At 59.4% G+C, this 24,512-nt stretch overlaps 1 protein-coding gene across 2 annotated transcripts; it reads left to right on the top strand.

The window, feature by feature from the left end:
- The first annotated feature begins 6,050 nt into the window (after positions 1–6,050).
- TIE1 (tyrosine kinase with immunoglobulin like and EGF like domains 1) lies at positions 6,051–24,051 on the top strand. Of its 2 annotated transcripts, XM_004614191.2 has the most exons (23): positions 6,051–6,172; positions 8,881–9,195; positions 9,324–9,434; positions 10,424–10,579; positions 10,725–10,856; positions 10,995–11,135; positions 11,300–11,428; positions 12,084–12,229; positions 12,404–12,548; positions 13,872–14,030; positions 14,198–14,335; positions 14,497–14,793; positions 15,286–15,576; positions 15,784–15,974; positions 18,520–18,730; positions 19,077–19,187; positions 19,304–19,494; positions 20,551–20,664; positions 20,747–20,817; positions 21,831–21,871; positions 21,955–22,051; positions 22,162–22,261; positions 23,432–24,051. In XM_004614191.2, exons 1-23 carry the CDS (start codon positions 6,115–6,117, stop codon positions 23,501–23,503), a joined length of 3,417 nt encoding a protein of 1,138 aa, XP_004614248.2. In that variant the 5' UTR covers positions 6,051–6,114; the 3' UTR covers positions 23,504–24,051. The 2 variants fall into 2 exon arrangements, with proteins under 2 accessions (XP_004614248.2, XP_054995028.1); XM_055139053.1 differs by lacking the exons at positions 6,051–6,172; positions 8,881–9,195; positions 9,324–9,434 and adding an exon at positions 9,844–10,239.
- Positions 24,052–24,512: the final 461 nt, after the last annotated feature.

The raw sequence follows: 24,512 nt of genomic DNA, 5'->3' as shown, positions 1-24,512 counted from the left end.
AGCACTGTATGTTTCTGCACAGCGATATCTCTGTGTTTCTCACCTTTCTTGCACCGAGGCCCCTGCCAACCTTGTTTCCTTCCCGTGCCCCTCATCCTACCAAATGGCCCCCTAGTCTCATGTCACGCCCCCCTATTTATGCATGTATCCTCTTGGAATAAGATGAGAGCCCAAAGTGGCAAGTCATGCAGTCCCCTAAACTGTGAACTATGAGAGGCCCAAGAGCAGTAACATGCCAGGCACCCAGATTTTGGTTTCTCATGTCATTCTGGCCCCAAAGGCTCATAAACAACCAGTAGAAAAAGAGGGGCCTCACTGACATGAAGACCATTTAATCTGGGCGAAGGGGCTGGAGTGATAGCACAGCGGGTAGGGCATTTGCCTTGCACTCGGCCGACCCGGGTTCAAATCCCAGCATCCCATATGGTCCCCTGAGCACCGCCAGGGGTGATTCCTGAGTGCATGAGCCAGGAGTGACCCCTGTGCATTGTGGGTGTGACCCAAAAAGAAAAAAAAATTAATCTGGGAGAAATGCCTACCAGCACAGTCTACAGAGCAATTTTTTTTTTTTTTTTTGCTTTTTGGGTCACACCCAGCGATGCTCAGGGGTTACTCCTGGCAGTGCTTGGGGGACCATATGGGATGCCGGGGATCGAACCCGGGTCGGCCGTGTGCAAGGCAAACGCCCTACCCGCTATGCTATCGCTCCGGCCCCTATAGAGCAATTTTTTTTAAAAAGGAAATGGGGCCTGGTCTCATGCTTGGTAGAGTAAGGATGATGTAACAGTCTATACGAACTTCATAGTATTCCAGAAATCTCATGCATATTAATGAGAGGCAATGGTGAGCAAGCACAGTTAACTGCAGAACGTCTAATGTACAGGAAGTGAGCAAACATCAGGGGGTGAGTTTTTAGGATGCTGATGTAAAAGGTGATTGTAGGCCTGGGAGCTCCATTGCACATTCTCCAGTGGCCAGTGTTGTCCAGGTTGGTCTCTGAGGTCCTTCCTTACCAGTACAAAGGTATTTGTGAGGTTCTGTCATGACTCAAGCCAAGCCAAAATAATGTTGCAAAGAGAGGGGTTGTCAGCCTGCAAACAGCAAGTTTCAGGCCCTCCTATTCTTTCTTTCTTTCTTTTTTTTTTTTTTGCTTTTTGGGTCACACCTGGCGATGCACAGGGGTTACTCCTGGCTCTGCACTCAGGAATTACCCCTGGCCATGCTCAGGGGACCATATGGGATGCTGGGATTTGAACCCAGGTCGGCCGCGTGCAAGGCAAACGCCCTACCCGCTATGCTATCTCTCCAGCCCCCAAAATTCTGGCACACCTCCCCGTCGGGGAATCGAACCCCGGTCTCCTGTGTGACAGGCGTATTCTTGCTTTCTTAACAGGAGAACCACTCTAATTTTTGAAGGGAAAGAGAAGGGTAGAAAGCTGGGGGAAAAAAGTTTTGATTATTCAATTACATCCTCAAATTTAATAAACCAGATCTCCTTAGGAGAGACGGTTGATTCTAGGGCTGATAGAAAATATAAGATGAGTCCGGAGCCAGACAGTAAGAAAGTACAGAAGAACAAATAGCAACAACAAAAGGTCTACACTGGTGGGTGGATGAAGAGGGGACACAGATGCCCTGTGAAATGAAAGTGTTCTCAACAGTCAATCTGCAGCAGTCTGAGCCACAGAATACAATAGTACTGGATTATAATTCAAATTATCAGATAAATATCCACAAATTCATAGTGATGTAAAGAAATTATTGACTAGGCGCTAGATAGTATAGAGGTGAGACACTTGCCTTGCACAGCACCACCTATGATGTCCCAATTACATCACCTGTTACTCCAACCAGGAGGAATACCTGGGTGCAGAGCCAGGAGCAGCCCCTGAGCACCTCCGGGTGTGACCAAACAACTGCCCACAAAAAATAAATGATTGGCTAGATAAATGGGGGGCAGGGTGGTAGGAAAGATAATCCTCTTCAGAAGAATCCCAAATAATTCAGATAGTTAAGTTCTCGAGGAATAAGAGCTCCTTCAGTGTGTAGGGCATGAAAGCCAGAGGAATCTGACAGAGGAGAAATCTGGGAGGGGCTAAACACACTGACAGTATGTCCTCGTGACACAGAGTGTGTCAAAGGAGGCACCTGGCCTCTATGGTCTTTCTCCCAGTCTAATCGTGATGGGAAAAGCAGACAAATTTCATTGAGGGGAACCCACAAAACAAGCGAATCCTAGACCATACTTGTCAAGGTGATCAAAAACTAGACTCTCTGAGCAGCCAGCAGGACCAAGAAAAGTCTAAAAGGACAAGACAGCTAAATATAATATAGTGATCTGGAAGGAATCCGGGACAGAAGAGGGACACGGGGGGAAATGGAGGAAATCCAAACTAAGGACTTGATTAATAATGATGTATTAATACTGGCCCGTTGCTTACAATAAACACAGCCTGCTTGTGCCAAAAGTTAACCACAGTGGAGTCTAAGTGTGGAGTTTATGGCCTCTCTGTACCAATTTTTCTGTGAATCTGAAAGTCTTATGGAAAAATCTTGTTTCTCCCTATTTCTTTCCCTCCTTCCAGTGCTCCTCTTCAGCCCCACTGCACAGAAGGGATGGTGGAGGCCAGAGGGAAGGTGGGCAGTAGTCCCACAGTGAGAAAGAAGCTGAGAATACACTGACAGACACCCCCACACCAACACCCTGGGCTCCTCATCTCCCAGAACTCTTGCCTTTCCAGCAGTCACACCAGAGACTGTCCTAACCCCGAGTACCCTAACCCTCAAAGCGATGACGCAGCAGCTCCTGACCTGGACGTCAGCCTTTAGGCACGCCGAACCCCGTGCGGTTACCCTGTCAGATCAATGCTACTCAAACATGGTCAGTGCCCCCATGCTGGTCTGGAAATTGTCACGAAGGGGAAACGCTAAGTATTCAGAATCCAACAGCATTTGACATGACTGCGGCATCCAAGCATGCCATTGGTGGACTTAAAAGTTGGGGTCAGGAATGCAAGAATTCACGAGAGCAGCAGCTGGTGGCAAGATTGGCATCAGATGCATACAGCGACCCTTACTGGTCTGTGGGGTTTGAGCTGCTGGTCCTGAGGCTGCTTGGTCCTCCACCTCTCCAGCCTCAATATCAAGCAGTATCTCTTGCTCCTCCTATAATCCACGCTGAGGAAGGCACATGCCCTGAAGATGCACTTCAAATCATCTCTCCTTCCCAACTGGTTCTACTGCTTTCCCAACCCACGCTATATCCCAAGATATAGGGTCAGAACATCCAGGGTAGAACATTCCCACCTCTCAGCACATCTGCCCAGTCCCTTGCAGGAAGGCATCTGCTTCTGACCTGACTGTGCCTGTTCGCACAACCCCAATCTCAGACTTCCAGTGCCCAGAAGTGGGAAAGATAAATATCCTTACTTCTCCCTCACCCAATGATTTCTTCAAACAGAAATCCCCCCCACCCGCCTGCCCACCCCATTCAGATCAGCTATAAAAAAAAAAAAAAGAGAGACAAGACTCAGTATCATGAGTCAGTGTTGATACCACCAAGCAAATACAGAACTATTTCTCGCTAGAGTCCACTGTGGAGCCAAATCACCCCTGATGGGTCTCATATGGTCCCCCAAATACAAGCACAGGGCCAAAGAGATAGTCCATCAAGTAGGGCACTTATCTTGCCACCCCCAGGTTCGGGTTCGGTCCTAGGCTCCTCATCTGATCTCCAGAGCATTGCTAGAAGTGACCCTGCTAGAAGCACAGAGCCAGGAAAGCCCTGTGCATGGCAGGTTGTGGCCCCCAAAACCAACCAAAAAAAAAAAGTGCTTTGTTCTTCTGTGGGGAGCAAACAATAGCTGGTTTCACACACTTTCCTTTTTCCATCCAACCACGGGCTCTAAACACTCCGAATGAACAGGCATTTGGAAAACTGAAATTAGCAAGCAGCTAGCAAGCTTCGACGCCCTGGAGCCCCTCGGCAACCTGGCAAAACTCCTATGCAGGGCCATGTGCTGGCAGCTGGAATTCCCCTTCCTGGAAGGAGGTGGCCTGTTGGTGGCGATGGATCAGCCCCTGTGATGCCGGTCATGCTGAAAGTCCTGCTGTTTCTCATCTAGGGATCTTTAAACCGGGCTCCAGCATGAAGTCAGTTTACTTTGGGTTTGAAACGAACCCTCTAATGAGCAGGACTGCCTGTTTGCCTTACCATTATTTTTGGCCTTTACCTTTCCAGTAACTGCGATGAAGATAGCCCTTCTGGCTTCAGGGCTCCCGTTACCAGAGCAGATGCACGCACGGCCCACTCAAACTTTGTTGGTGCGGTGATTTATCACTCAAGACATGCTGTTTGTAAACAGATGCTATTTAAATTACTCGCAGTATCATCTCGACACGTGTAAAAATATACTTTTACACATACAGGATATTGTTTTATAAAACCAATCCTTGTGTATAAACTCTGCAAGATGTCCATTGTTTTTCTCTCTCTGCAGATCACGACCACGAAGTTGTGCTTCCCAGCTGGAAGGGAGGGCGGCAGATGGGCTGGAGCTTGCCGGCGCCCTGCTGTCTCAGGGTCTCAGACTCCCTTCCGAGCAGACACCTGTGCAGTGTCTGTGTCATGCTCCAGAACAGAGGCTGCCTGGGAGCTCTCCATGCATCTGCAAAATGACATCAGGCCCACTAGGTTTTCCCAGAACCAAGGGCAAAGTTGCATAAAAGTCTATCAGGCCTACTAGCTCGCCGGACAGACTGCCAAGAATTTCCCAGCAACTTTCTCAGGCCAGATCCAAAGATCTTGGCACCAAAGTCCAGGCATCAGTGACCCCCTTTGCCCTCCATCTGAGTCTTATCTGCAGCAAACGGTCCACGGCCTCAGGCTACAACAGACAGCCTGTGGGCCTGGTGGGAAGGGGTCTGGGGCCGTCTTCCTGAACCCCCACCCTGCTGCTCCGGAGACGGTCTCTCCTGGAGCTTTGCAGAAGAGACCTCAGAAGAGACCCAGGCTGCAGCCAGCTCACCCCCACTGCGGGGACCCAACTTGCCCAGGACAGAGAAGGGAGCCAGGTGGGCTCAGGGCAGAGTCCAGCCTGGCACAGGCTCTGGGGAGAGGTGGGGGGGGCACTGCAGATGTAAGAGCCATGGGGGGCTGGCAGCTCTGCCGAAGGGCTGAGACAGTCCCCCTCGCCCTCCCCCCAGGTTGCTCTCAGCCCTCAGGAACGAGTCTATACCTCCCAGGCGGGTCTGTGCCGCCCAGGTACCCAGGGACAGGCACGGGTTTGCTGCAAAACAGATACCATCAGGCAGGCCGTGAGCTGCCGCCTCTGTTCGCTGCTGCGACAGGGGCTGGGGGTGGGGGCGCGCAGACTCTCGGCCTCCCCTGGGTCTGTCCAACGCGCGCCCTTGAGGAGCGACTAAGTCAGGTCATGTCCCTTTCCGTGACCTCAGCAGAGGGCCCTCCAGCCATGCAGGCCTCCATTTTCCCATGTGAGAAATGAGCGCGTACTCCAAAGAGCACCGAGGGTCCTTGTGGGCCCTTTGGCCCCCGCACCTGAGATCTTTCGCACCTTTAAGTCACAGACGAGCATTTGGGGGTTCCCAACGACCCTGATGCTCCACACACGAACGGTGTAACTACACGGCCTGGGGACACAGGCGCAAAGCGGTGTGTGCGCACCGGGAGGGAGGGGAGACCCCAGAACAATATCCTCCCCCCATCCCTCCTCAATGGGCGGAAGCTGCTGGCTTCCTCCCTTTCCTGCCTCCTGCCTCCTGCGAGCTGCCAGACCGAGGGGGGAGCGCAGAGTGGGTGGGAAACGGCCCTCCCCCACCTCCAGCGACCCTGCTCCCTTCCAGGCCACTCCCAGCCTCAGTCTCCTGGGGGCTGGATGGGGGGCGGGGTGGGGTGGGGTGGGGGTGCGCCTAGAGGCCAAGAAGCAGGATAAGTGCCCCCACCCCTCTTGCCTGCTGCCCCTCCCACCCACACCATCTCATTTCCTTTTCCTTTTCAGCATCAACACGCAGTGACTAGCACGGGCCAAGCGGCCAGACCCAGACTAGCTGACCGCGGGTCCTCTCGTCGTCACTGGCCCGGTCGGCCTCCAGAGTATGGTCTGGCTGGGGTGCCCTTTACTGCTCCCCATTCTCTTCCTGGCTTCTCATGTTGGTAAGTTTCCTCCCCCCCTCCAGCCACACCCCCAGGCCCTGGTGCTCCCTGCAGGGAACCCCAGATCACTGTCATCCATACCCCGACCCGCCAGGACAGGGCCGGTGGCAGCTAGAAACCCCTGCGGCCTGAGGAAGTGGGGGCCACGGCTGTAGACTAGGTTGGGGCTTAGGGTCCGCGGCGGGCAGCAGGCCCACGGGGCCCAGGAGGAGTGCTCATGGGGTCAGTGTGTTGCAATCCTTTCAACTGTTCGCTTGACAAACAGCCCTCAAGCCCCCGCAGTCTTCCAGGACCCACGCGGGCTGGTCAGCCATTAGCACGAGGCGGCCAAGCCTCCAGATGGTGGACCGAGATGAAACGGTGGCTGACCTCCTGGGGCTCAAATGGGGCTCAAACGAGGTGATTTACGCAGAGTGCTTGGCACCAGGCCTGGCTCGGGGCAGGGCCTCCTGAATCAGTGGCTGCTGCTTCTCTGAGCTGGTCCAAGAACATCCAACACAAAGGCGGCTCAGAGGAGCAGCTTATGCATGGTCTTGTGGGGGGAAGGGGGTGGGGGTGAGGGCCAAGGGGCTCCAGAAGATACTGAGGAGTGGGCTAGGTGCTCTCCATCCAGGTAGCCAGGCGTCTCAGAGGCTTGCAGGCGCTTGGGAGAGAAGGCTTCTGAAGGGACCCGTGGGAGGGGCAGGCACCTTGGGGGGCTGGGGGCTTAGGGGCTCTCGCCTCGCCGGAGGGCAATGGGGGGCCATGTGAGTCGGTAGCACAGTCATAGGTCTTAGATATAGATCCTAGACAAGGTCTTTCAGGGGAGCGGTTAGGGACGAAGGATGCAGTTGTTGCCCTGGTCCCGGTCAGCAGGGTGAGAGCACTAAGAGAGGTGGGCTCGGGAGATGGGTGGGGAGCAGCTTGGAGGAAACAGCATGGGCAACGGGAGGATGAGGCCAGTGAGACGCCTGGCCTGGTAGACTTGAAGGCCAGGCGGCCACTCTGGCTCTGCGGGTCAGTGTCACTTCTGGGCCTTTCTGGGCTGTGACCTCCTTCTCCAGGAGAGGGGCGATGACCACAGCAGGGAACCTAAGGGCCTGGCGTGGGGCTGAACAGCCCCCCATAAAGACCCAGATTCTGACCATAAGAGTTGGCAAGTCCTCTCAAGCGTGTGGCACTGGGAGCTGAAGTGGTAAACTGAGGCAGGGTTGGGCTAAGCAGGAGGAGGTGGCGCGCCAAGTGGGAGGCTCTTTGGGGTGACTGACCAGGAGAAGAGCTTGCTCCGGGGCGCCTTAGGATAAAGGCTGTAGCTCCAAGGCTGGGAAGCAGGTGGACTCAGGGCACGCCGACAGCCAGCTGGGGAGATCCTCAGAGAACAGCCCCGAGAAGCTCCGTCAGTGCTCGGCAGCGCACAGGCAGGGCCGAAGGCAGGGGCTGAGGGCCGTGGCAGCCCCCATGCTTGTCGGCTGTCACCCTCACAACAGGCACCCCCACCTCGCAGTGTCTGTGTCGTGGAGGAACCCAGGGCCCCACCCCTGAAAGGCAGGTGCTCTGGCCGAGCCACACCCAGCTCCTCACGTCACAGCCCTGCTCATTCCGTGCTAGGATGCTCTGTCCCTCCAGCTGCAGGAGCCCGAGCCTTACGGGGCAGACGGCGTCTCCTCACCCTCTGCCACTCCTGGGCAGGGCCTGCTGCTCCCTCCTCTGAGCCGCCCTGCAGGGCCTGCTGCTCCTTCCTCTGAGCTGCCCTGCAGGGCCTGGTGCCCGTTGCTCTGAGGTGCCCTGCAAGGCCTGATGCCCATTTCTCTGAGCCGCCCTGCAGGGCCTGGTGCCCATTGCTCTGAGCCGCCCTGCAGGGCCTGGTGCCTGTTGCTCTGAGCCGCCCTGCAGGGCCTGGTGCCCATTGCTCTGAGCCGCCCTGCAGGGCCTGGTGCCCATTGCTCTGAGCCGCCCTGCAGGACCTGGTGCCCGTTGCTCTGAGCCGCCCTGCAGGGCCTGGTGCCCATTTCTCTGAGCCGCCCTGCAGGGCCTGGTGCCCGTTGCTCTGAGCCGCCCTGCATCTGTCCAGGTCTCCTGTTACTCTAGGAGCCGGACAGTCTGTGTGCCCCCCCCCCACCCTGCGCGGGCCTCATCCCGGGTCTCTGGCTCCTTCCTTTCCACACGGCGGGGGGGGGGGGCACCCACTGAGGGGGCTGGTTGTCAGGCAGGGGTCCCGGTGTTGAAGGTAGGGGTTGGGGCTCAGGCCTCTCTGTGCAGTGGTGTTCAGCCACTCAGGAAAGGAGAGTGGCGGGGAATGAAAGTGAGGAAAGCCAGGCTGGGAGGCGGCGATCATTGTTTCCTAAAGCTGTGGCCAGCAGCCGCCTCTGACAGAAGGGAGGGTGCGGCCTGAACAGGGCCTTTGTTTTTGTTTTCTTCCTCTCTCCTTTTCACGAAGCAAAAACTCGCACTGCGAAGCCCCCTGGGGCTCAGGATTAGGGTGGCTCCCAGAGATGCTGGGGCGGCCCCCGGGTGGGGAGCACCCAACGTGCCGGGCGCGCAGGGCCGGCCTCTTGTTGGGGTGCCTTTTGGAAGAGAGGAAGGAAGGGCGGTGTGTGTGTGTGTGTGTGTGTGTGTGTGTGTGTGTGTGTGTGTGTGTGTGTGTGTGTGTGTGTGTGTGTGTGTGTGTGTGTGTGTGTGTGTTGTGGGGGCGGGGGGCGTCCTGATCCCGACCCCGTGTCCCGGGCCAGGCGCGGCTGGGGACCTGACGCTGCTGGCCGACCTGCGCCTCACCGACCCGCAGCGCTTCTTCCTCACCTGCGTGTCCGGGGAGGCCGCGGCGCGCGGCGCCGACGCCTGGGGCCCGCCGCTGCTGCTGGAGAAGGACGACCGCATCGTGCGCACGCCCCGGCCCTGGCAGCCGCCGCACCTGGCCCGCAACGGCTCGCAGCGCCTCACGCTGCGCGGCTTCTCGCAGCCCTCCGACCTGGTGGGCGTCTTCTCCTGCGCGGGGGGCGCGGGCGCACGGCGCACCCGCGTGCTCTACGTGCACAACAGCCCCGGGGGTGAGATCAGCAGCGCGGCGCGCCCACTGGGATGGGGTGTGTGTGAGGGGGGAGGGGGAGGCTCGGGGACCAGCTGCCCCTGACCGCGCCTGGCCCGGCCCTGCGCCCCTCCCTCTCCCCACCCACAGCCCACCTGTTCCCGGACAAGGTCACCCACACCGTGAACAAAGGTGACACGGCCGTGCTCTCCGCTCGCGTGCGCAAGGAGAAGCAGACAGACGTGATCTGGAAGAGCAACGGTGAGGGCGCGCCCACCTGGGGGAGCCCCCCCACTGCAGCCCCCACCTACCTGGGCTCTGTTACAGCGCCCTGCACCCTCCTCCTGGCCCACCCCGCGGCCTGGGCACCTACTCCCAGCTCACCAGTTCCAAGCCTCCCTCCCCTTGCGCCCCACGCAGCCCTGAGGTCCATCTGCTCCCTCCTGTCACCCCAGAGCCTCACCTCTGCCCTGGGAGTTACTGGGGGCAACCCTTCAGCAGTTACCCCCTTCTGAACCCGCTGTCACTGGGAGGCTCCTGAGGGACGAGGGCCTGCCCAAGGGCCCTGGAGGTAGTCCCCTTTGCCTCAGGTTCTGGGAAAGAAAGGAAGTTGTGGACGGTCCTGGGAGCTTGGCTCCACACCAGGTGGGAAGAGGCTTTCCCGGGGGGGACCAACCCCACGCTCCACTCCTCCACGCCTGGGTCCTGGAGGGAGGGCCTCCTGAAAGGTGCACAGAGGTAGCCCAGGAAAGCGGAAAGAACATTCCAGAAGGATCGATAAGAGCAAAGGTTCTGAAATACCATGATGTTCACAGAGGAGTAAATCATTGCGGAATGCAGGAATGTGAGGTGCAGGGCTGGGCGTGGAGCCGTGGAGCCGTGGGGGGCGGGGGTGAGAGCAGCAGGGTGAGGGCCGGTGTGGTGTGTCCTGGGGCCAGAGGTGAGCCTTGCAGGTGTGGCCTGAGGGATCTGATGGAGGAAGAGCGAGCTGGTGTTAACTGACAGATGGGAGCAGAGGCCGAGGAGGCTGAGAGAGGACCAGGCTGTGGGCAGGATCGGGCAGCGGGTAGCAGGCAGCCTCGGGGCTCAGGGCCGAGCAGGGCTCCGTGACGTTGTGCATGGCTGGTGGCGAGGGTGTTTCTCTGCCTCTGTGGCCTGGGTGCAGGCGGCATGTGTGGGCAGAGGGAGAGGATCCCCGTGTTCCCATCCTGCTGAGCACCCCGCCACCCCGACCCTCCTTGTGCCCCCAGGATCCTACTTCTACACCTTGGACTGGCACGAGGCCCAGAACGGGCGGTTCCTGCTGCAGCTCCCGGACGTGCAGCCGACGTCCAGTGGCATCTACAGTGCCACCTACCTAGAAGCCAGCCCCCTGGGCAGCGCCTTCTTTCGGCTCATCGTGCGGGGTCAGGGCCTGGGGGTGCAGAGAGGGCGTGTGGGCGGGGAAGGAGGGGACCCCCGTGTTACTCAGTCCCTGTGGTCTGCCTGGCTTCCCGGGGCTGCCCTGGTCCTGAGTGGCCGTGGGCAGCTGCGGATGCCGTGTTCCTCCAGGCTGTGGGGCCGGGCGCTGGGGTCCAGGCTGCACCAAGGTCTGCCCAGGCTGTCTGCATGGAGGGGTGTGCCACGACCTGGATGGCGAGTGTGTGTGCCCCCCTGGATTCACTGGCACCCGCTGTGAACAGGGTGAGGAGGAGAGGGAGCAGGGTCCCAGGCAGGGTGTCACCCCTCGAGCCCTGGGACTGGAGCTTTGGGCAGGAGGGTGCCTGCCAGCCCCTGGAAGGAGCCTAGCAGAGACCCGGACACCCAGCACCCTTTTTGCAGCCTGCAGAGAGGGCCGCTTTGGCCAGAGCTGCCAGGAGCAGTGCTCAGGCACTTCGGGCTGCCGTGGACTCACCTTCTGCCTCCCGGACCCGTACGGCTGCTCTTGCGGATCTGGCTGGAGAGGAAGCCAGTGTCAGGAGGGTATGGCCCAACCTGGCCTGCGAGCTGACCCACACACTGCACTCTGGCCTTACACACCGAGGTCTCCACGGCCCCTGCTCTCCCAGCCAGTGTCCCCTCTCTCCCACACCCCCCCCCCCGGCAGTGCCCTTGCCCCACCCTGACCATGGTCTCTTTGTCCCCAGCCTGTGCCCCCGGCCACTTTGGGGCCGACTGCCGCCTCCAGTGCCAGTGTCAGAATGGCGGCACTTGTGACCGCTTCAGCGGCTGCGTCTGCCCCTCGGGGTGGCATGGGGAGCACTGTGAGAAGTCAGGTAGGACCCTCTGGGTGCTGAGCTCCCTCCGATGCTCATCGGTCCTGGCTGCACACACCTTCCCCTCCGGCCACAGGAGCTGACCCACACCAGGGCAGCTGGGGCCTGGGAGCCCCCAGAGCACCCAGGAAGGGACAGGGAGGCACTGACCGAGACGCGAGTGAAGGACTAGAGGTGGGTGGTTGGGCAGAGGCCGGGGTAGAGGACTCCGGCTCGGGCAGCTGGACACCGGGATCAGGAAAAGCCGGGGGCAGGGGGCGGAGGTTGGATCGGGCAGGGGGCGAAGGTTGGATCTTGGGGACTCTGAGTCACAGGGTAAAGGGTCAGGCTGGGCACTCAGTGTGAAAGGGGTCAGAGAGGAGAACAGGCACCAGACACATGTTTGAGAAAGGTGAGCGGAGAGTGGAGGCAGGGACCCCCCACTGTTCCCGCCCCGGGGAGACCCCGAAACCAGGCAGGCCTGAACTGGCAAACATTCTGGCTGGGAGGCTGGTGCAGGGCCTGGCTGGGGCGAGGCCCTGGGCCGGGTCGGGGAGGGCTGCAGGGGTGTGTGGCGGAGCCCCACTGACCCGCAGGCACTGAGCAAGCGGCCACTGGCGGACACGTGTCTGCCACTGCGGGGACTCCAAGACGAGCATCCCCCCACCCTCCCCAGATCGGATCCCTCAGATCCTCGACGTGGCCTCAGACCTGGAGTTCAACCTGGGGACGACTCCCCGGGTCCACTGCGCGGCGGCAGGGAACCCCTTCCCGGTGCGGGGCAGCATGGAGCTGCGCAAGCCGGACGGCACCGTGCTCCTGGTCAGCCCCCAGGCCCGCCCCTCGTCCCCCAGCCCCTCCCTCCAGGCCCCCGCCAGCTCTGACTGGGCCTGGCTCTCTCCCGCGTGGTGGGGTTGGCGGACAGGCTGCCTGGCCCCGGGCAGACACACGTGCATGCCACAGGGGTGCCCATCCTGTGTCCTCCCTCTCTCTCAGTCCACCAAGGCCATCGTGGAGCCAGACAGGACCACGGCCGAGTTTGAGGTGTCCCGGCTGAGTCTTGGGGACAGTGGCCTCTGGGAGTGCCGAGTGTCAACGTCAGGCGGCCAGGACAGCCGACGCTTCAGGGTCAGCGTCAAAGGTTGGTGAGGTCCTGGGGCAGTTGGGCGGGCAATGGGCAGCGCAGACGCCGCCCTCCCAGGCATCCTAGCAGACAGGCCAGGACATCTGAGGGCGCAGCCCAGCACCAGGCAAAGGAGGGGGCTGTGGCTCCACTCGAGGCTGGAGTGCATCTCAGTCCCATGTCCAGAGGCTGGGGACACCCTCCAGCCTCGCCCAGTCTCCTGCCTGGCTTCCGCCTGGCCGCGCCTCCCCTCCCCTGCCCTGGATACACACAGGTGCCCTTCATTCTGCCCCTGGGCTGCTGCTTTCCTGCTGAGTCACACACTCCCAGGTGACCTGCTCCACAGGATGCCAGCTAGACCCAAACTGGGGCCTCTGATGCTCCCTTCAGCACCTCCTATAGCAGGCCCCTGACCTCCTCTCAGCTCACGCCTACATCTTCCTTCACCTCTGCTGTCATCGCCTCCTTCCCTTCCATCCATCCTTCTGCCCATTCAGATTTCTGTCTAATCACCCTACCATCCATCCTTCTGCTCACGATCCTTTCCATCCTTCAACCTTCATCCATTCTTCCTTCCATCCCTCCACCTACCCACCATCCTTCCATCCACGTACCTGCTATCCATCCACCCACCCACCCACCCACCATCCTTCCATCCATCCTTCTATCCAACCATCCATCCATCCACCCACCATCCAACCTTCCATCCATCCTTCTATCCAACCATCCATCCATCCATCCATCCACCATCCAACCTTCCATCCATCCTTCTATCCAACCATCCATCCATCCACCCACCATCCAACCTTCCACTCACCCGCCATCCATTCATCCTTTCATCCATCCACCACCATCCATTCTTCCTTCCATCCATCTACCCACCATCCTTCCAACTAACCACCTGCCATTGTTCTATCAATCCATCCTTCTATTCATTTTTCCTTCCATCCACCCACCCACCTACCATCCATCCACCCACCCACCATCTATCCGTCCACCCACCCACCATCCATTCACCCACCCACCCATCATCCATCCACCCATCCTTTATCCCCTCTGTCTGTCCCTTTTCTCACACCCCACACCCCCGTATGGGAGTGCATCCCCCCAGCCCCTGTCTGGCCTTGTCACTCCCTCACTGACCATATTCTAGAATGCCCACATGTCCTCACTGCCAACCCTTGTGTCCAAGGTGCCTGGGGGCAGAACTTTGATCATCCTGGGCCCAGTCACGTTGTCAAACTCGGTCCCTCCCCGATCCACCCTGAGCACTCAGCCCTCTCATTCTCCTGATAACTGGGTAGATTCCCGGGACCACAGCTTCCCCTGACTCTCCGGCAGAGCCCCCGGTGCCCCTGACTGCTCCCCGGCTCCTGGCCAGGCAGAGCCGCCAGCTTGTGGTGTCCCCGCTGGTGCCCTTCTCCGGGGATGGCCCCATCTCCTCTGTCCGCCTGCACTACCGGCCCCAGGACAGCACCATGGACTGGTCTGCCATCGTGGGTGAGTGGAGAGAACGCGGCGGGAAGGAGCGGGGCAGGAGGCGGGCAGAAGGGAGAGGAAGAGGGGAGAGCAGAAGGCAAAGGAGCTAGGGGCAGGGCACGGCCTGAGAGCGCGGCGGCTTCTGGAGCGTTGGGGACTGAATGGGCACTGTGTGTCCCCCTCCCCAGTGGACCCCAGTGAAAACGTGACACTGATGAACCTGAGGCCAAAGACAGGCTACAGTGTCCGTGTGCAGCTGAGCCGGCCAGGGGAAGGGGGCGAGGGAGCCCCAGGCCCCCCCACCCTCATGACCACAGACTGTCCCGGTAAGAGGCAAGGGCTCATGGTTCTGTCCTCCAGAATATGGACTGATGGACTCGGGCTCACATCTCCTCCACCCAGGGGTCCCCACCTTTCCCACTGGAGCTCGTCCCTTCCCGCCCCCGATGACCCCTGGGACAGCTCTGACCCCCCTCTCTGGCCCTAGAGCCCCAGTTGCAGCCGTGGCTCGAGAGCTGGCTTGTGGAGGGCCCCGACCGCTTGCGAGTGAGCTGGTCCTTGCCGACGCCGCCCGGGCCGCTGGTGGGCGACGGCTTCCTGCTGCGCCTGTGGGACGGGGCCCGGGGCCAGGAGCGGCGGGAGAACGTCTCGTCCCCCCAAGCCCGCAGCACCCTCCTGACCGGACTCACACCAGGCACCAACTACCAGCTGGATGTGCGGCTGTATCACTGCACCCTCCTCGGCCCCGCCTCACCCCCTGCCCGTGTGCTTCTGCCGCCCAGTGGTGAGCTGGGAAGGGGTCTCGGGGTGGAGTGAAACCGGGGTACAGGAAACACGGAGATCCGGTGACCGTGGAGGGACAGGCACAGGGGACGCAGCGATGTCAGGCAGTCCTTGGATTGGCAGATGGGGGGCAGACACGGGCTGGGGCAGCATAGGACACTAGCAGGAAGTAGACCCCCAGGACAACAGATGCAGAGGGGCACATGGAGGTCAGAGGTCATGTGGGAAACAGAATCATGGGGGGGCTTGGAGCACCAGCAGAACAGGAGACTGGGGGACACAGTTTAGGGGATCATGAGGAGAACCTCAGACACAGAGAGCTGGAACCCCAGGAAATTTAGGGGTATAAGGAGAACAAGGAGCAGTGGGTGCTCCCGGGTGAAGGAGACGGGCGGGACAGTGAGAAGGGGCCTGCCTGGGGGTGCTTCTCGGGGAGAGGAGACACAGGCCCGCCACAGTGTCTGCTCCTGCCTGAGCACTGCCCCCTCCCCAGGACCCCCAGCCCCCCGACACCTCCATGCCCAGGCCCTCTCCGACTCTGAGATCCAGCTGAGCTGGCAGCGTCCTGAGACCGTGGCCGGACCCATCTCCAAGTACATCGTGGAGGTGCAGGTGGCTGGGGGCTCGGGAGACCCTCTGTGGGTAGACGTGGCCAGGCCCGAGGAGACCAGCACAGTTGTCCACAACCTCAATGCCAGCACGCGCTATCTCTTCCGCGTGCGGGCCAGCGTCCAGGGCCCCGGGGACTGGAGCAACACGGTGGAAGAGTCCACTCTGGGCAACGGTGAGAGGCCTGGGCTCGTGTCCCTCCATGCGACCCCCCCCTGAGTCCAGGGCTCCATCCACGTGGCTCCAGCCCAGCCCTAGGGGCTCTCATGTGGCTCCGGGCCTGATATTCCCAGTCCCCCCCATTGAGCTCTCTGGCCTCTCCCTCTTGGGACCCCACAGTGGCCACTGGGTGCCCTCACCCAGCACGCTTTTATGTGTCCAGGGCCACAGAGTGAGGGCCCAGTGCAAGAGATCCGGGCAGTGGAGGAAGGCCTGGATCAGCAGCTGATTCTGGCGGTGGTGGGCTCCGTGTCTGCCACCTGCCTCACCATCCTGGCGGCCCTCCTGACCCTCGTGTGCATCCGCCGGAGCTGTCTCCACCGCAGGCGCACCTTCACCTACCAGTCAGGCTCGGTGAGTGCTGCTCCGTGTGGGCCTCATGCGCAGAGCCCATGTGCATGCGTACATGCGCGTGTGCGTGTATGTGTGTGTCATGTGAATGCATGTATGGGCATGTGTGTGCATGTATGCATGCGTATGCGTGTATATGCATGTGCATGTGTGCATGTATATGTGTTCATCTATGCATGTGTGTGCGTGTGCATGTATGTGTGTGCGTGTGCATGTATGTGTGTGCGTGTGTGTATGCGTGTGTGTGCATCTGCTTGTGTGTGTGTGTGTGTGTGTGTGTGTGTGTGTGTGTTTCTGTCTCTGGTATAAGACTAGGCTTAATAACTAAATTCACGGGTGCAAAATACATATCTTCAGAACTGAACTGCTTGAGTTATTCCAGTGGTGAAACTTCTGGCCGTCTCCGTTCAGAATAACTCCATTATGCTCCTGTTTCACGGTGGTCAGTTCAGGAGCTCACACCCCCCCCCCGCCCGCTCCCTTCCTCCCTAGGGGAGCTCTGAGCCGAAGTTGCAGGGTGGCATCGTGGTGGGATCCTGGCCTTGAGGCTGGCCCGTGTCCTGGCAGCCCGCCCCCCGGGCCTGAGAGCCAGCCTGCGTCCCCACACCACTCAGCGGCAACCCGCAGTGGCCCTCTGATCTCCTGCCAACAGGCCGCTCTCTGTGAGCGCCTCAGCACGTCCTCCTTCAGGCTCTCCTGGGGAAGCCCCGAACCCTGAGCCCAGCAGAGGACAGCAGATTCCGTGGGCCTCACACCCGTGGCTGTGCTCCCAACAGCTCCCAGTTGGTTCGACCACTCTGTTTTTTATGGATATTTTTTTTGGGGGGGGGAGGTGGGAGAATTTGAGGCCACATCCAGCAGTGCTCTGGACTTACTTCTAGCTCTGTGCTCAGGGAGACCGTATGGGATGCTGGGGATCCACGCTGGGTTGGCCACATGCACAGGAAGCATGCTGCCCTGCTGTGCTGACTCTCCGGCCCGGGTTCTACCACTCTGGAGCAACCCAGGGCCCAAGGCCTCCCGAGCAGTCCAGAGGAGCGACCCAGCCCCATGCTGGCTTCTGGGTTCACCTGTGTCCCCAGTCCCCCAGGCCATCCCCTCCGGCCTGCAAGTCGGCACTAGGAAGTGGGGTGGGTGCTGGCTTCTCTGGGGACTCAGCCTCCCCTGGTCATGCCCCTTCCTCCCACCTTTCTCCCAGGTGGTCCCGTCCCCTCCCCGCTTGCCCTCACTAAGGATCCAAACTCCGCCCCGGGTCCTCTCCTGATATTTACGGCCCCGCTCTGGCATCTGGCACCCCCCCACCACTCTCCTCCCTCAAAGGCTGCCTGTGATAGATGCCAGTGTCCACAGCTAGTGCCTCTGCCCTCAGAGACTCAATCGGCTTCTTTGTCCTTGCTGGCGCTCCCTCTGAGGTCAGCGCACACAGACGGCCTGGTCGGGCGGGGGGGGGGAGCGATGGCTGAGGGGGGAGACAGGGAGAAGGGAAGTCGCGGGGGGAGAAGCTGCCTTCCACAGACCACAGCGCAGGTAGCTTGAGCAGGGGGGCTGTGTGCAGGCAGAGGTTCCCGGGCTGGAACCTGCCCCTGGGCACCCCCAGGTGAAACATGCTCCGTGTCCCTGTGCTTGTGCCACCTCGCCCACACATGTGCATGCCCTGCTCCGGGACACATCTGCCTCGGTGCTCAGAGGTGCTCAGACCCATGACCTGCCTCCCACTACTCCGTGGGGCTGCTGCTCACTGCCTCAGTCATGCTCAGCTCCACCATCAGCCCTCTGGGAGGCTGAGTGGCCTCGTGTTGGGGGCCAGCAAGTGGCCCTCTTGGTGATTTGGTTGGCTTTGGGGACCACACCCTGTGGTGCTCAGGGCTTACTCCTAGCTGCATTCTCAGGGGTCACTCCTGACACGGCCCCGTAGGCCACCTGGGGTACCAAGGATGAAATCTGGGTCGTCCATGTGCTTGGCAAATGCTTTCACCCCTGTAGCATTTCTCCAGCCCTCCTCTGGCTTTACTGAGAGATGGTCCTGGCTGCTTTAGAGCCATGAATGGACCCCCGGAGTCCCTGTGGGGGGCAGCTCCTATTAACTGTGGATGAGGACACCCTCCTCTGCTCCCCGCAACTCTGGGCTCAGCACAGAGCCGCTGTTTGATAAGTGTGCCAGTCCACTGCCCAGAGCCCGCTCTGGACCATCCCTGTGACCGAAACAGCCTGGCTGTGTCATCAGGAATCCCACGGGTGCTTATTTCTAATGCCCGTTCCACAAGTTAGAAATCTCCTTCCACCCATCCAGGGTGGGTCCTCTCACACCTTCACTCTCTCCTGGTCCTTCCAAAGCACCCTGACCCCATCCCTGGGTTCCAGCCTCCACATACCTTTCCTTGGACACCTGTCCCCCTTCCCCATGGCCCACCTGGGTGTGTTCCCCGCCTACCCCTGGTGCCCTCTGCCTGGGTCCATTTATCTCAGTGTGGTTTGACCACCTCGCTTGGCCCCCCCATGGCCTGTGTCTCCCCCGTGGACTCTCGCCCACTTGTCTTGTCTTGCACAGGGTGAGGAGACCATTTTGCAGTTCAGCTCGGGCACCTTGACGCTGACGCGGCGGCCGAAGCCCCAGCCCGAGCCCCTGAGCTACCCGGTGCTGGAGTGGGAAGACATCACCTTCGAGGACCTCATCGGGGAGGGCAACTTCGGCCAGGTCATCCGGGCCATGATCAAGAAGGACGGGCTCAAGATGAACGCGGCCATCAAGATGCTCAAAGGTGGCCTGGGAAGGACCCCTGGCCCTTGTCCCACAGACCCCAGGCTTTCTCCATCAGTTGGCCCCAGCCCTCACTCCCCCTGCCCTACCCGTCAGCCCACCCTCTGCCCTTTCTCCAGAATCTTCCTGTCAAACTCATCCTGAATTCTCTTTATTTATTTATTTATTTATTTATTTTTCTGTTTGAGGTGATACAGCCAGCAGTGCTCAGGTCTTACTCCTGACTCTGCACTCCTGGCAGGGCCTCAAGGGTGCTAGGGATTAAACCTAGGTCAACCTCATGCAAGGCAAGCGCTCTACCTGCTGTACTGACGCCCCCGCCCTGATCCTGGTCTTCCTTTGCGTAGAGTATGCCTCTGAAAATGACCATCGTGACTTTGCTGGAGAACTGGAAGTTCTGTGCAAGTTAGGGCATCACCCCAATATCATCAACCTCCTGGGGGCCTGTGAGAACCGAGGTGAGCCCCCACTACCCGCTCCTTCACGTCAGCACAGGCGCGGGAGGTCACCCCCCGACCCCCCCCACACACTTCCTGTCTCTCTCCTGTGGGACCACGTGCACTGTCTCTCCCAGGCTACCTGTACATCGCCATTGAATACGCCCCCTACGGGAACCTGCTGGATTTTCTGCGCAAGAGTCGAGTCCTGGAAACAGACCCGGCTTTTGCCCGAGAGCACGGAACAGCCTCTACCCTCAGCTCCCGGCAGCTGCTGCGCTTCGCCAGTGACGCGGCCAACGGCATGCAGTACCTGAGCGAGAAGCAGGTGAGCACGACGTGCAGGTCTGAAGGGGAAGGGACGCTGCTCGGGGCCGGCTTCCGGAGACGGTGTCTGCAGGCTCGGCGGTGGGCCAGAGGAACAGAGGACAGGACGTGAGCCGGGCTCTGGCTGGGAAAGGGGTGAGAACACGAATGGGGAGGCGGGGAATGAGCTGGAGAAAGCAACCCACGCATCTGAGGACAGACGCATTGGGGGAGGAGTTGAGTTGGCTTTGCAAGCTCAGGGCTGGAACCCCAGGTCAGCATCAACGGTCTGGGGGTGTCGGCCCACAGATGGTGTCTACAGGGATGAGGGAGCAAGACCCAGGACAGGTGGGAGACTGGAGCCCACAGTGGAGGTCCAGGACCAAGCCCAAGAATATGCGTGCGGACGAAGGGGTGGGATGAATGAGTTTAAGTCAGCCAAGCTTGAGCATCATGAAAGCAGCACCTAGGGGAAGTTAGCATTGAGGGAGGGTTGGTGAGGCAGGTTTCTGGAAAGGTGGAGGGGTGCGTGGGTAGAACCTGGAAATTGATGCAGGGACTCAGCTTGGGCAGAAAGAGGGCCTTTCGGGGCTGGAGCGATAGTACAGCGGGCTGGGTGTCTGCCTTGAACACGGCCAGCCCATGGTCGATCCCCGGCACCGCATATGGTCCTCGAGCACCTCCAGGAGTAATTCCCAAGTGCAGAACTAGGAGGGAAGAGTAACCCCTGAGCATTGCCAAGTGTGGCCTACCCTCACCCCCTACCAGAAAGGGCCTTCGCCACTCTCGTCATTGCAGGAAAGGTGGGCTGGCAGGGAGGAGAGCGGGGAGCTTGCAAAGAGGGGGAGCTGACCCTTCAGGGCCCCTGGGGAAAGTCCACCATGGTTCCTGGACCTGGCCAGGTCTAGAGTGGAAGCGATAAGAGCCAGCCTCAGCTTTTCCCAGCCGGCTTTGGATCCAGGGTGAGGCCTGGGGGCAGGGAGGCGAGGACGGGGCTACTGAAGACCTGGAGGGCATCTACAGAGACCAGCCCGGGGCTGCCTCTTCCGGTCTCCCTGACTTCTGACTGGGCCTGTAGTTCATCCACAGGGACCTGGCTGCCCGGAACGTGCTGGTCGGAGAGAACCTGGCTTCCAAGATCGCAGACTTCGGCCTTTCCCGAGGGGAGGAGGTCTACGTGAAGAAGACAATGGTAACGCTCTGCCTCCCCCCTACCCAGAGCACCCCGGGAGGTCCTCGCTGCCCACCTGACCCTCACCCCCACCCTCTCCCAGGGCCGACTCCCTGTGCGCTGGATGGCCATTGAGTCTCTCAACTACAGCATCTACACCACCAAGAGTGACGTGTGAGTAGTGGGGGGCAGAAGGGGCTCGTTCCCCCAGAGACAGGTGGGGTTGGGCCTGCGTCAGAGCTGGCGCTGTCCCTGGACGGTGGCTCGGGCCTCCAGGTGACCCCCAGTACCTTGGAGGGAAGGTGGAGGCTGGCTGGAAGCCATTCTGTCTTAGGAAGCGCTGTGGGTAATTCAGGGCTCTCTGCGCCTTGGAGGGAGTTGGGTGGTGGTGGAAACTTGAGGTGGAGGGTCGGGGCTTGCCCCACCTGAGCCCCTTCCCTCTCAAACTTGCCCTCCAAGGCCCTCCAACCCAGGTCACAACTCCTCTCTCCAAGAGTCTGGCTGCCCACCCTCAACCTGAAGCCCTCCGTCCATCCTGCCCAGCTGCCTCCCAGGCCAACAACCCACCTCTAACCACCCTTCACCTACTTCCCACTTCTCCCCTCTGAGTCCCTCCCTCCATGGAGGTGGTTGTCACACTTGGTGCGGGTCTACCAGGGGCAGATGCTGACTCTGCTGTTTCCCCTCTGTGGGACCTGGGCTGAGCCTGTCTCTCTGGGACCTTGATGTCTCCATCTGTAAAATGGGGAGAATACTAGTAATGCTCCATCAGTGGGTGAGGGAAAGTTAAGTTATTGTTCCCCCAAAACAGATGATACCTGGAGCAGTTGGTAGTAGCTTTGGGCATAGTTGGAGAGCGGGAAGGGCACACTCTTGGAGAAAGTAGATTTACAGAGAAATCTTGGTTGATAACTCAGGGACCCTGTGGGTTCAATGGTGAGAGCCCGGTGCATGGTAACACATGGCAACCTGCAGTCACTATTGCTACCTTTGGCTGGGAAGGGTTGTCAGGGGGCTTTTACTGGGGGGCCACATCTGGCTCTGTGTTTGGAGGGAGCTTTTATGGAGGGCAATAGTCAGCCCAGGCCAGCAGCCCTGAGAGCCGGCCCGGGGAGGAGCAGACGGCATGAGTGTGTGTTGGGAGCTGCTGGCGGGGGGGATGCATTATTACATCCTCCTCATTTCAGCTGGTCCTTTGGGGTCCTCCTCTGGGAGATCGTGAGCCTCGGTAAGTCTCCAAGCCCACCTGCCCAGCATCCCGCTCTTCGCCTCCTTGGGTCCCCAGCTGAGAACCGTGTCCCCCCACCCCAGGGGGCACGCCCTACTGCGGCATGACCTGTGCCGAGCTCTACGAGAAGCTGCCACAGGGCTACCGCATGGAGCAGCCTCGGAACTGTGACGACGAAGTGTGAGTCTCTCGTCCCTGACCCGTCCCCAGGAGGCCTGCCCTCGAGCCTGAACCGGGCCCCTCCTGCCACCTGGCCCCGACCCCGCAACTCACCCGTGTCCTGTCTGCAGGTACGAGCTGATGCGGCAGTGCTGGCGGGACCGGCCGTATGAACGGCCACCCTTTGCCCAGATCGCGCTGCAGTTGGGCCGCATGCTGGAAGCCAGGAAGGTGAGGAGAGCAGGGGTGGGGGGTGGGGCAGGCACTGGGCTCACGAGTCAGAGCAGGAGCCTCAGCCTCACTGTCCCCACCACTTGCTCCCGTCACAGATAGGCTGAACCCAAGAATGCAACCCCGCTTCCCAGCTCTCAGTAGGCTGGACACTGGGCTCACTGGGCTCTTCCAGTCACACCAAGCCCACTGCTGAGCCCAGCAAAGCCCTTCCCCAGGCCTCAGACTGTTTCCCTGGGACCATCAGCCACTCTCATCTTGCACAGCCCTCCTCTCCTGACTCAAAGTCAGGGTGGGTACACGAATGGTCCACCAGCTAGAAGGATGGATAGATGGATGGATGGATGGATGGATGGATGGATGGATGGATGGATGGATGGATGGATGATGGATGGATGGAAGGATGGATGGATGGATGGATGGATGGATGGATGGATGATGGATGGATGGATGGATGGAAGGATGGATTGATGGAAGGATGGATGGATGGATGGAAGGATGGATGGATGGAAGGATGGATGGATGATGGATGGATGGATGGAAGGATGGATTGATGGAAGGATGGATGGATGGATGGATGGATGGACAGATGGATTCATCCATGGATGAATCAATGGATTTATGAAAAGATGAATGGATGAAGGAGTAGATGGATGGATGAGTGGATGAATGATATAATTACTGAGTGAGTGAAAAGAACTTCTGGATGAATGATCTAATAATCATATCAATGATCGAAGAAATGATCAAAGATAAATGAAAAAGGATACCAAAATATGTTCATGTGGAAATTTCTTCAAATGGATTAAGTATGTATGTATGACTAAATTATCTTAAGAATTTTAAAAATGGCCAATGTGCATGTAAATGAGTGAATCGCCCGGAGTAGCCTTATGAATAGATGGATAAAGGGATGAATGGATGAGTGTTGGCATGAGAAATCTCCTATTGAACAATTATGTCAGGGCCTTTCACCTGAGACCTCTCGCTCCAGGGGATGGGCACCATTGATGCTCTGGGCTGGTAGGAGCCACCCTGGCAATAGAACTCTCTAGAATCTTCAGAACAAATCAGTGGCTCCTCAAATGTCCCAACCACACAGAAGCCCAGAACTCCCGGCCAGAGGCCTCCCTGGCCCCAGGCCCCCCTGACTCTTGCTCTGCTCCCCAGGCCTATGTGAACATGTCGCTGTTTGAGAACTTCACTTATGCAGGCATCGACGCAACTGCTGAGGAGGCCTGAGCTTCCCTCAGGCCCGAACCTGGCTCTGCTGGCCAGAGCATCCACCCTCCGACTGTGACTCTCACCCTGGGGCCCGAGCAGCCTCCAGGACTGGCTTTAACTTAAGGAAAGAGGGGATCCCGGGATGGGTGGGTTTAGGGGAGCTGGGTTTCCATCCTTTGCACTTGCCCCCTGCCTCCTGCAATTACGGCTCTGATACACATCCTTCCTTCGGGTTCTGCTTCTCCCCCAATGTGTCCCCTCCTGGGACCCCACACTTAACTCCCCTGTGTGTTCCCTCCTGGGACCCCACACTTAACTTCCCCGTGTGTCCCCTCCTGGGACCCCACACTTAATTCCCCTGTGTGTCCTCTCCTGGGACCCCACACATAACGCCCTGTGTCCCCCCTTCAGTGACTCCCACTCTCAACCCCCCCATAGGTCCCCTGCTGTGACTCCCCTCTCTCAGGCCCCTTACTTTAGCTCCTTCCCCCATGCTGGCACTTATAACACTAACATGCCCTCAGTCCTTGCCCTGCCAGCCTTGTAATCAGAACAAATAAAATGCTCTGAGAAACTCCAGCCAGTGGCTCCCTTTTACTGTAGTCAGTCCCAGGGGGAAACTGAAGTAAGGAGAAGAAACTGGGCTTCTGGAGCGGGAAGGGGCCCTCTCCCTGCTGTGCTGTCTTCTGTGGGGCTGCCTGGCTCGACGGGAGCAGTTCCAGAAGGCCGGTTTGCAGCCCCCATGTCAGTGCTGGGGTGAAGAGGCCTCTTCCCCTGATCTTTTCCTGCTCTTCAGTCTTCAGCACCAGCAAATCTTGCTGGATCTCTACACAGCTGCCAGGTGGGAGGTTCTGTGCCAACAGTTCCTCAGAACCGCAGTGGCCCGGGCTGGAACAACCGAGCCCTCAGCCCCACAAACATGCTGGCGGAGCTCCCACTTCTTCCGTCTCTGGGCAGTCTCTCCTGCTTGGGCCACCTGACTACCCAGCCCGTGAGTCCAGGGAGAAGAAGGCCAGGGGGTCACCCC

This window comes from Sorex araneus, chromosome 5 (genome assembly GCF_027595985.1).
Source record: "Sorex araneus isolate mSorAra2 chromosome 5, mSorAra2.pri, whole genome shotgun sequence".
Taxonomy (NCBI): Eukaryota; Metazoa; Chordata; class Mammalia; order Eulipotyphla; family Soricidae; genus Sorex; species Sorex araneus.
Note: the sequence above shows the minus strand (reverse complement) of the source record. Positions and strands in the feature narration are given on the sequence as shown.